At 41.0% G+C, this 11,906-nt stretch overlaps 3 protein-coding genes across 3 annotated transcripts; all 3 read left to right on the top strand.

Moving 5' to 3' along the window:
- Positions 1-75: 75 nt before the first annotated feature.
- On the top strand, positions 76-8,761 carry LOC131006314 (protein SEEDLING PLASTID DEVELOPMENT 1). The gene is made up of 10 exons (XM_057933516.1): positions 76-861; positions 1,129-1,343; positions 1,511-1,661; positions 1,752-1,943; positions 2,148-2,310; positions 2,395-2,750; positions 2,832-3,008; positions 3,083-3,241; positions 3,418-4,454; positions 4,559-8,761. The coding sequence occupies exons 1-9, from the start codon at positions 370-372 to the stop codon at positions 3,709-3,711; spliced, it is 2,199 nt and encodes a 732-aa protein (XP_057789499.1). The 5' UTR covers positions 76-369; the 3' UTR covers positions 3,712-4,454; positions 4,559-8,761.
- Positions 4,571-8,761, top strand: LOC131006317 (glycine-rich RNA-binding protein RZ1C-like). The gene is made up of 3 exons (XM_057933518.1): positions 4,571-4,702; positions 7,761-8,263; positions 8,362-8,761. Exons 1-3 carry the CDS (start codon positions 4,589-4,591, stop codon positions 8,606-8,608), a joined length of 864 nt encoding a protein of 287 aa, XP_057789501.1. The 5' UTR covers positions 4,571-4,588; the 3' UTR covers positions 8,609-8,761.
- A 1,627-nt stretch (positions 8,762-10,388) lies between these two features.
- LOC131006318 (3-hydroxyacyl-[acyl-carrier-protein] dehydratase FERN, mitochondrial-like) lies at positions 10,389-11,203 on the top strand. Its single transcript, XM_057933519.1, has 2 exons — positions 10,389-10,841; positions 10,908-11,203. Exons 1-2 carry the CDS (start codon positions 10,684-10,686, stop codon positions 11,011-11,013), a joined length of 264 nt encoding a protein of 87 aa, XP_057789502.1. The 5' UTR covers positions 10,389-10,683; the 3' UTR covers positions 11,014-11,203.
- The last annotated feature ends 703 nt before the right edge of the window (positions 11,204-11,906 follow it).

Raw genomic sequence — 11,906 nt, forward strand, 5'->3', positions numbered from 1 at the left:
AAGCAATATTGCAATAACAATGCGTGTGTAATTGTGATAGATATTTGGTACTACTAATTTTTCTAAAATTGGGATGGAAAATTCAGACATACAGACCAAATAGGTAACGTAACCGAAACGTGTGGTCTGAAGCAGCCACACCACGTGGTGCAATTTCATGTGGACAGTTCGTTGCTCTCTTCAATGGACCCCTCTCTCTCTCTCACCTTCCAATCCCAATGGAGATCCCAACGAATCTTCCTCTCTCTCTTCCCAATTCATTTCTCAACTTCCAATCAGAGTTCGCATTCCACAAGCAAAAAAAACTCGATTAATTTTTATCTATATATGTGTTGATTATTTTATTCCGAACAGTAGCAGTGAGAGAAAATGAGGGCTCTGAATTCCCATTTCGTGCTGATCGATCTTCACACCTCATGGTGCTCAGCTCAGCAAATCCCCAATTCAACCTTCGCGTACCTGCACAAGTCCGCGGCTCCTTCCTTCTCTGCGGCCGTTCGTCGAACACGTGGTGGGCGGGGGAGGATCTCGTCGTCCCGAGCTCCATCGCCGGAGGCGAGGTCGCCGGAGATTCGAAGGCCGACGGCGTTGGGAAATGGCTTCTCGTCGGCCTCCTCCAACACGGCCTCCGTGTCCAGCTCTGGCCGCCGCGGCGATGAGGTTGTCTCGGACATGGACTTGTTTCTCGAGATAGTGCCTTTGAGGATGAGGCACGAGTTGTTTAGGCACGAGAAGATTGGGGAGCTGATCGAGGTGGTGATGGACTTGGGGAGGAAGCCGCTTGCTCGATTTCCTTCGGGCGATTCGGTGATCTCGGAGCAACCGGTGATGCCGGAGGATCTGCTCCATGCCATCTCTAAGGTTGATTTTAGTAAACCTTGAAAAATGGAATCAACATTTTTGAGCACTAAGCTTATCTAAACACAATGCTGATAAATAGAAAGAGCTATTTATGATGATTTATTTGGAAATGTGTCATTATGAATTAAGATCACTCTTCCTATTTTAGTTAGAAAAGATTTTGTTAATCACTGCTTATGATGATGAGATAAAGGTTGTTTAGGACTTGTTTGTTCTTTAAAAAATTGGGCTTTAGAAATTTGTATGAAGTTAGTTGATGGTGCTTAGGTGGGTGAGTTCTCTGATGACAACCGTTCCGGGATTAATCACTCTCTTCATCGTATAAGTGCCATTCGAAATCGTAAAATGCAAATTATAGGGCTCACATGCCGGGTGGGTCGAGCTGTATCTGGTAGCGCTGACATTATACGCGACTTAGTTGAAAGTGGAGGATCCATATTGGTTATAGGGCCTCCTGGAGTTGGCAAAACAACCTTAATCAGGTATATATCATGTTGATCACCCAAAAACTTGTTTCTTTTATGCCTGCAAATGCACTTCTTGGTAACATTTGGATGATGGAATTGTAAAAGCACGTTTTTTCATTTGTTGCTCTTGCTTATCTTGCATTGTCCATAAAATGTGAGTGTGAATGAATTTGCTTTCTCAGAGAAACTGCCAGGATCCTTGCGGATGACCAGAAGAAACGTGTCGTGATTGTTGATACATCAAATGAAATTGGTGGCGATGGGGACGTTCCTCATTCTGGTATAGGCCGTGCTAGAAGAATGCAAGTTCCAAACGTTCACTTGCAACATGATGTGAGTGCTCCCTTCTGGACTGGTTCATAGAGTTCATGTAATTTCGTATTCTAGCCTCTGAAGATCGACTCTGTGTTCAATTGAGATTAGGTAATGATTGAAGCAGTTGAAAATCACATGCCGCAAACCATTATAATTGATGAAATTGGGACGGAGCTTGAAGCATTGGCTGCCAGTACAATAGCTCAAAGAGGGGTTCAGCTTGTTGCCACAGCTCATGGGATTACTATCGAGAGTATCATAAAAAATCCCTCATTGCAGACTCTTGTTGGTGGAATAGAGGTGCGGACAGCTTCCCTTGCCTTATAATACTGATTTACGAGATATGCTGCATCTATCGGACGAACATTGTTTAGCCCATCGGTATAAGAATACTATCCATGCCATGATCCGAGGCATCGGTTTGCTCATCTTGTAGTGTATTACTCTTATCTTTTCTGCCATCAAACATGAGTTAAAACCGACTATTTCACTTTGTTAAAACAGAGTGTGACTCTTGGTGATGAAGAAGCACGAAAGAGGAAAGTGCAGAAAACTATTCTAGAGAGGAAAGGCCCTCCGTCATTTACTTGTGCGGTTGAGATTATATCGAAAACTGAGTGTCGAGTTCATCACAGATTAGATGCAACTGTAGATGCTATACTGGCAGGTATTCGAATTTGTCAAGTAGCTTCGTGAGCTTTATGAGTCATCTCTTGCTTCGTTCATTAACTGCAAGTGCCACTTTTTTCAGGGAAATCTCCGTTGTTTGAAGTCAGGCGCATAGATCCCGAAGAAGATAATTCCTCGAAACCAATTCAGCCTACTGAAGACAACCATATCGGAGATGCAAAGGTGATAACACCTCGGAAATCTAAGTTGATTGAAGCCCATGGAGTAGACGATGAAGCTACTACTACATTGAAATTGAGCGAACCTGCTGAAGAACACCAAGTTCGAGACGTTAGGGCAACAAAAGCTGTCGAAAAGGAACATACTAACATAGATTCTGACTTGGAAGATGAAGATTATTCTCCCAAGTCCAAGAAAGTGCGTCCTAACATATCTCCAGTCAGAAAGAGCTCCCCGTTATCCGTTTATACCTACAAGGTACCAATCGGCCTTCTTTCTCGTCTATGGTTTCAACTGAAATGACCATTTGCACTAAATTTGTGACTGCCTCTGTTTCAGATCCAAGAAGCTGATTTATTACAAGTAGCAGCTGTGATGGGGCTCGAGGAAAAAGTAGATGTTACGGATGATATTGGTTCGGCTGATGCGATTCTGGCATCGAGTCACGAAATGAAACAGAACCCTTGGATCCGCGGTGTGGCGAAATATCATCAGCTGCCCGTATTTGTTATCAAGGTATGCCAAAAGCTGTTTCTTTACCAGCAGAAATTGGTCGTTTTGATGTTGAGAATCTTTGGTTTCATGTTCAGTCCACCACGATGGCGCAAATGGTGAAGGCCGTACGGATGATTCTTGAAATGGATTCCTTCACTTTTACGCAGAAGAAATCCATTACTACTTCCGATATTGAGGTTGAAGACGACGCTCCAAAGAGGAGACCCTCGTTGGAGGAGATTGATGCGTTGGAGGTGCGTGACATTTTCGTTTACTTTGTTCTTGAAATGATGCTTTAGATTTAGTCTTGAATGAATTTCTGTGTTTTTCTTTTCCAAAAAAGAAAACACATTATACACCCTCATCGTCCGTAGCAAACGAGCCCTTACACTTTGTGAGTGATTCGTATTATTTTCATCTTCTCATGCAGGAAGTTCGACTTGCTATCGAGTACATAGTGATTCCTGGTGGTGAGCCGGTGGAGCTTCTCCCCAGGCGCTCCGACATCGTCGCCCGACAGCTCGAGCTAGTGAAAAGCTATCAGCTAGCTGTGGAAAACTCAGGAACCGAATCTAACCCGAGGCTGCAAATCCTTCCCCACAAACTGAGCAAGAGAGCTTCGAAGCCCTCGAGTTTTGTGAAGGTGAAGATGGGCCGCTCCGACCCCGCCTCAGGCGGCGAAGGAGGGACTAGTGTTGCTAGGCTGCCATTCCTGCCTGAATGAATTGTTGAGGCAGAAGATGAAGCGGAGATACACCTCAACCTGTGGTTGCTCTAGTGTACAACCAGCTCTTGTACAGTTGTGTATTTTTTCTACTCTTTTTTTTTTTTTTTCCCCTCATCATTTCTAACTCAAGTGTAAAAGGTATTCTCGCCATTCATTGTGGTAAAGTTTATTGTACAGAAAATGCGAATTAAATGAATTTTTTGGGCATTGGAATTTGCCTGAAACTCAAGAATAATATTATCACACAAAAACGTAGATTTGCGATTTGGATTTATTGTCGGTCTCGTTTGATGAGTTTTGACACGTTAAATAGTTTGACACTATTTTTTGTACATATAAAGCAATGCAAAAATTTGTTAGTGTTTGGCATTTATTGACCAAGATAAAGCTTCGAGATTATTAGAAAAAATACATCTAACTATATGTACAACAAAATCCATGTCGGATAAATTATTTGTCGTTATTTTTTATTAGAAATTTAAATTCAAAGAAAAAAGAATTGATTAATTATTTATCTATTTGAAAGATTGAAATTAATTGCACCCTCCCATTTAACCTTTTAAAAAAATTAAAAATTAAAAGGATGCTTGCCCGTCTAGTAGGGTTTGATAGGAAAACCTAAACCACACGAGATAAGAATATTCTCTCAGCTCTCAAAATTCAACCTTTTCGAATTAGGTTCCTAATTTCTGGCAACCCTAATTTCCTCTTTTGCTTTCTCTCACGCACGCCACCATTCTGTAAATTTTTACTTTTTCTCTCCGGATTTGTTTGTATTTCCTTTTCTTCCTAAATTTGTTTCGGTCATTTTATGCAACTAAATTCCTTATCGCGTTGAATTCAGGGTTTTTTCTGAGCCAGAGATTTGGTCGAGATGGGGGACAAGGACCAAGATTACCGTATATTCGTCGGAGGTTTATCGTGGGATGTTACTGAGCGGCAGCTCGAAAGTGCTTTTAGTCGTTTTGGAAAAATTATGAGCTGCCAGGTTACAATTTCCTTGAATTATTATGCCGTGTGAAATTTTTTCACGTATGATTTATCCAAGGTTGTTTTGGCGTGATACCCGTACTTTATCTGTGTGTTTGAGTTTAACTTTAGATTTGCTTTATTTATTTTTTTGTTTTTCATTTTTTATTTTCTCCGGGAGGATAGTCGAAGGTGTTTGCCTGTTGCATTAATTTCCTCTGAATTATCACTTCTTCTTACGATTTTCCTGAATTTCCATTTACCAAAACGATAAACTATAACTTTCTGGAGATTGGTTGGGGGTTCACCTGATGTTGTGGAGGTGGTCTTTATGGTTTATAATGTTAGAGTTTCATTACGGAGCTGTGCTTGTTCCTGTTTGTTTGTGTAATAAGTTACTTGAAGGTTTTATTTCTGTGTTGAAGGGGTGGTGCTTTTTAAGCCTCCTGTGTTAATTGAATTATGCGGTTCACATAATATTTTTAAGGTGGTATTTAGGGTTTAAGATGTTAAGTTTGATTGCAGACTCCATTCCTTTTTGTTGTCTAATATGTTGTCTGCACATTCTGTGCAGCTGTTAATAATATTTTTTTGAAATAATTTTATTATTGTTCTGGTTAGATTACCTCTTTCCTCATCACTGTATTAAACTCATACTGTTCTTTTTGTCTTTCTTACACTGAGATGCCTTTTGTATGGGATTTGGAGGAACTTTGGGTCCATTGGATTTCCAGCACTGCTGAAGTACAGATTCTGTTGTGTTTCTGGCGATACAATCGGCTATTTTTTAGAATTGGATATGGGCACTGCCTAGCAGTTTTAGTTGGGAAAGTCTTAATCTTCTGCTCAGTGGATTTTGCCGCTCCTTTGTTCTGATGAGGCTGTTTTTAAATCTTTTTTTCTCAGGAGAAAGTAATAGGTTAGACTCATGAAGCATAAGATGCAATAAGTGTTGGATACTTTTTTACGAAGTGGCATTCGTGACTATTTATTCTATGGGCAGTAGTTTGCATTCTACCTTTAAGGGATTCGAGTAGGGATGCGACCAGCTAGCTCCATAATTGGGCACACTTCTTGAAGATTTCACTTATCCGTATCTAAACTCAGTTGTTTTCATCTTGGCGCACTTTCCAGATTATAGGGACAGAAATTAAATCTTTCCATATGATATGACCACAGTGTATTTAAGTCATCTGCCATTTTCTGTAAGTGTATTCTCTCATTCTTGATACCATAAAAGAAAAAGAAAATTAATCAAGAAGAAGAAAGAAACTTGCTTGAGCTCTTTTAAGGCAGCCCATCCGTATCTAGCACTGTCAGTAAAAAATGTAGCTGCAAAGGCTGTTGTTGGTGGCCGTTTTTGTAGAGAATCCAGAGGAAAAAGGGTTGACTTTGGCCTGTTTATTTCCAAGAAACTCTGCTTACCTCTATGAGCTTTCAAAGTGTTCAGGTAACAGATTTGTGGCCCAAGCATTCATGAAATGTTTTCTCAGAGCTGGGAAAACCCATTATTCCCTTAACCACAGTTGAGAAGTCTCTTATGTCTCTGTTTCTTTTCCATGATTGAAGTCCGTGCCTCAACTAGCATTTGCTTTGTATATATCTGCTGATGATGTCAATCCGTGTTCACTTATCTTTTAGAGCGTATAATGGGGTGGCTGATTAAACTGGAAAATATGATAATTTAAATCTTTTACATGGAACGGAAGTAATGTTGAGAGAAATCAGTTTTTGTCTGAAACAAGAATGAATGAAGCTCAGCTGATTCTTATTAGGGTTAAGTTGTCTGAGGCAGTGTCCTTATATGGTCGATGTGTCAGGTTGAATTTTTTTCATAATGGGTTCTATAAGCCTTTGTAACTGGTGAACGAGGATGAAGCTTCTGCAAGATGCCCTGGTTCATGCTTCAGAATAACATTGCTAACAGGTGTTGTCCATGAGTCTACAAATGATGCTTTTACTGTTGCATGGAGTGTTAGTGTTGTGCGGAAGAAAAGAGTCTTGCTCGAGAGCTTATGCTTTGGTCGTGCTTCCTTTTAGTTGTTTCACAGAAGATGTGTTCATTTCAGATTTTCTATGGCAGGCATGAAAATTGCAGTGACTTTTAGGCAGATGTCATGACGAGATCACAGGGAAAGTTATTCCTGAGGAAAGCTTTTTACCGACAATTTGGGATCTTTTTCTTTTTGAATTCTGGCACTTATCCCGTAGCTTTTCTGTAACCAGTAGATATACATCTTTGAATAAGTATTGAAGTTGATTCCCAGAAAGAGTTCTCCTTTAGGTTGCAACTTAGAACTTCATCTCTAACATGAATTACAAACTGAGTCAGCAGCATAACCGAACATTATTTTTTTTTGAATTTTTTTCGAGTGTGTGATCGTAGATGCCTTGAGCTCATTGTTCTGGGATGTGTCAATACATCTGAATGAGAAGTTCTCAGATGCGTAAATGAATCATGGAGATCTTTTCAGTACAGTACACTCAGAATAAGAGATATCGAGCAGCCATCTGATTGTTACATTGTGATTCAGTTTCCTATCCTTGTTTGGTTGCATGATTTTCTGTTACTGGTCTTTGTTTTTTGGAATTTGAGAGGTCTGAATGAAACCTAATATCAGATGATGGTATTGGTATCTACAGTTCTGCTGATTCTTCTACTCATGTAAGATCTTCTTGCACTATAAACACGATACATATATGCATTCTGAGCTAGCCCTGCTCACATTTATTGTAATGGCTTGATGGCTTTAGGCATCTATACTAAATAGGCAAATTGAAACCCCTACATTGTGTTTCTTGTACTGGATTTGATTAAGGAAATTATGTAATTGATTTACATCACACATCATTGTAGATATATTTGATCAACTTGATTGCTCCTCCTTAGAATCACATATTATCATGGTAAAGGTTCTGCAATTAAATTATTGGTGTCGATCACAATAATTCACTCCTTGTTCAGACTCGGTATCTTTTATTATGTATATGACAATCATATTTTTGGGATATTTGCTTGACGTTTTGCATTGGCTGTTGTTTGGTTTGGTTAAATCTTACAAATAGGCCTTCTGTAGGTTGTGCTTGAAAGAGATACGGGCCGTCCTCGGGGATTTGGCTTCTTGACCTTTGCGGACCGCAGGGCAATGGAGGATGCAATTCGGGATATGCATGGTCGAGAACTTGGAGACCGAGTAATCTCTGTTAACAAGGCCCAGCCAAAGGGAGGTGAAGATCAAGGGCCTCGCTATGGAAGTTATTCTGCAGGTGGAAGGGGGGGTTATGGTGGAAGAGATAGACCTACAGCAGGACAGGATGACTGCTTCAAATGTGGCCGACCTGGACATTGGGCTCGAGATTGTCCATCAGCTGGAGGTGGTGGTGGTGGTCGAGGAGGTGGTCGCCCATTCTCTCCTCCACGTTCTAGATATCCTGGGGCTGCCACCCGTGGAGATCGTTATGCAGATATTCGCGATAGGTACGTGGATGATAAATATGACAGAGGTCGTTATGATGATAGAGATCGTTATGAAATCAAAGATGATCGGTACGGGAGCCGTGATCGATATGCTACCGACAGGTATTCTTACTTGTAGTTTCTTAACTGTCACGAGTGTCTGCAAGTACAACAACATAGTGATTGCTTGCTCATATTGGCATATACCCATCTGATCTCAGGTACCCCCCACCTGTCGACCGATTCCCAGTCGACCGGTTCCCCCCTACCGCTGATCGTTACCCAGTGAATGGGTACGGGAAAGACCGAGCTTATGATAGAGAGGCCGGACCAAGAGGTAGTGGTGACAGATACGGAGGTGGAGTGGCGCCTGCACGATATGATGGAAGAAGCAACTACCGCGAGAGGCCGGGTCCATATGACCGGCCTCGTAAGGGAGGGCGCCCGCCTTCCTTAGACCGGTACTGAATCACTGTATCTCCTGCCTAACAAGACTTGTATCTGTAAGGCATAGCACACAGTGTATGAACTGGTATTTCAGCTTTGCTTTATTATGTAGCGTTGTGCTCGTAGCATGTGTTCGAATTGGTGGATGGTTTATGTTGAGTTGGTTTTTATTTATGTGTGTTAGGTCTAACGAGTCTTGATCCGTCATGGCCTTCATTGCATCGTATCTTATCCACTTCGGGTTTATCAGAGAAAAACGTTTTTAACATTTAATAGCTCCCCATTTTATGGATGTTGTTTTTCATTGTAAATGTAAGGAGTGTTTTTGCTACTTAATTAAGAAAAAAACAAAAAGTTGTACTCCCTCCGTCCACGAAATGAGTATCCATTTGTGAACGGCACGAGTTTTAAAAAATATATTGAGTGTAATGTGAATAGAATGAGGCTCCTACTTTTTGAAGGTATTAATTAAAGAGTTGTGTTGGGTACACTTGTCAAAAAAAGAAATGAGTACTCATTTCGTGGACGGACGAAGAAGGAAATATGAGTACTCATTTCGTGGACGGACGAAAAAGGAAATATGAGTATTCATTTCGTGAACGGAGGGAGTATAACAAGATGCTTAAAATTTGGTTCTCGCGGTGGATCATCCAAGAATATTTCAAAAATAATTCATGTTCAAGCGATTTGGACTTCCAACCTCACGACATTCGTCTCTTTCATGTATGCATTCCAGTAGCAAATGAGTCCAGATGAGTCCAGAGATTTAGACTAGTAACCTAGGAGATACAACAAAATATAGTGAGAAAGAAGTCGGATATGACATTATTGTTGTCTAATAGTTAATATTTTTGATCAAATTAACACATAAATTATACATCCGTCCTACGATGCACGGATTCGCGCAAAATCAACCCCGTGCAGTATCCGATTAGCGCGGGGGGCGGGTGCGGGCGCGATTCGCGTGGGATTCGCCACCTGGCGAATCCCCCCAAAAAAAATCGGATTCGCGAATCGAGTGTTGTTGACTGGCAGGAGGCGAGGCGGCATGATCCGAGACGGTTGAGCAGGGCGGCGGGGCCGAAGGGCAGGCGCCGCTGATGTAGCCGAGAAAGGAGCAGTAGCAACGACGGCACTTCTTGGCTGTCCGCTGTCAAAAACGCGTGGGAGAGAGAGAGAGAGGACAGATAAGAGGCAGTGGGCCGAAGAGCAGGCGGAATCGGGCTTCTGAAGGGTTCGGGGCGGGCGAGGGCGGCGGCGTCAGTGGAGCCGGTGAGCATTTGGACGACCTGCTTGAAGGAGGAGGTGTCGGATTGCAGGCTTGGGTGCGTGAACAGAGAGAGAGAGAAACAGATCTGAGATCTGTGCGTGTGATGGAGAAGGAGAAGAAAATAGATTACTTTGTGAGAGTATTTTCATGCATCCAGAGAGCATATAATTCGGGAGTGTGTGCTGTTGTTTTACACTTTATTTCATTGGAAGCGTGAGTTGGTTTTATGTTCGTTGATCTGTACTCAGCTTGTTGGAGTGTTTATTTTTATGGTGTGGAACGTGGATTGAGTATCAATCACGTTTGTGAGAGTGAGTCTTATCGAAACTTTAACCCCTATTTATATATTGACAAAGCAAAATAGCGAAGTTTCACTAAACACAAATTCTTTGCAATCCCAATCGAAACCCATTTACTTATTTATGAATGCACCCTTGTATTTTGAATCACAGTTCAGTGGTCAGGTCAGTGCACTTCAACCGTTCGATAAAATTCCCGATAGATTTCTTCAGTTGAAAACTTAGCAAATCCTTCAACTGCAACCAGCGATTGTTCTTCAACTCTGTTTCTTCATTCAATTATTACTCTTCATCAGCATCATCAAACGTGCTTAAACCCGGCGACATTTTGAAGCAATCCAGAGTATTTTCCATATCTGAAGTCGCGGATTACTCGAAGCTAACACACGATCATAATCCGCTGCACTTCGATTTGAAATGCGCCAGAAGCGCTGGATTCACGGACACTCCTATCCCGGGATTGCTCGTTGCTTCCTAGGATAATTGTTTCTCATTTTGTAAGTGTTTCTTTGAATTGCATATGAATTATGCAAGTGAATGCGCTTGATTGTTACCGCGTCCTTGCTCAGCCGGGGGCGATTTATGTGAAGCAGACGCTGGAATTTAGGGCACCGATTTTCGTCGGAGATGATGTTGTTGGTGAAGTGCAGGCAAACAGCATCAGGCAGCTCAAAGATAAGTTTATGTAAGTATGAATCTATCTTTTGTTTGATGAAGTTGTTTCTTTTTGTTGAAGGTTTCGATGGTGTAGGGTGAAGTTCGCGACTAGTTGCGTTAAAGATGGTGGAGGTGTGGTGATTGGGGGTGAGGCCACTGCGATTCTGCCCACGCTGGCTGTCAATCACAGGTGCCTTTGAGCTACGTAGTGACGAATTCATCGAAGCTGCCATTTTTGTTGATGTGTGCTTACATTTCTGTATCCTGAATTTGGTGTTTTGAATGTGAAGAAGGTTTGGTGAGAGAGAGCTGCATATTTCATTTTTACATTTTGTCAAACTGGTGAAATAATCATATTGTGCTGCACAATTTGGAGTTTTTGAGTTGGAATTTGGGTTTAAGAAAATGGTGATTGCGCCAAAATATGCGGGTTATCGATCAATTCTGATAGCTACATCAGGCATTGTGCAATCAGATTTTGGGAGCTGTTTTATATGTAATTGACAAAATGAAATTTCTTGTTTGTCTCATCAGTTTTTCCTGAGATTTTTGTTTTGGGGTAGTGTTTGCTGACAAAACTGGATAGTTAGCATCAACAGGGTGTTTATGTTAATATATTTGAGATTAGTTTTCAATTGCATATGATTTAGGTGGTGGGGATCGTTGGATTAATCGGAAAGTTGATGTATTATGTTTAAAAAGGGGGTGGTTAATTAATTGATTTACACTGTTAAAGTTAATATCTGAAGCTGTCATAACTGAAAATGATGGAATTTTATACTATGTGACAAAAATCAATAATATTGAAAGTTCGTTTATTTGAAGGCAGAATTTTAGTTCATGTGTAAAATCAGAATTGATCGATAACCCGCATATTTTGGCGCAATCACCATTTTCTTAAACCCAAATTCCAACTCAAAACTCCAAATTGTGCAGCACAATATGATTATTTCACCAGTTTGACAAATGTAAAAATGAAATATGCAGCTCTCTCTCACCAAACCTTCTTCACATTCAAAACATCAAAATTCAGGATACAGAAATGTAAGCACACATCAACAAAAATGGCAGCTTCGATGAATTCGTCACTATG

This window comes from Salvia miltiorrhiza, chromosome 1 (genome assembly GCF_028751815.1).
Source record: "Salvia miltiorrhiza cultivar Shanhuang (shh) chromosome 1, IMPLAD_Smil_shh, whole genome shotgun sequence".
Classification (NCBI taxonomy): Eukaryota; Viridiplantae; Streptophyta; class Magnoliopsida; order Lamiales; family Lamiaceae; genus Salvia; species Salvia miltiorrhiza.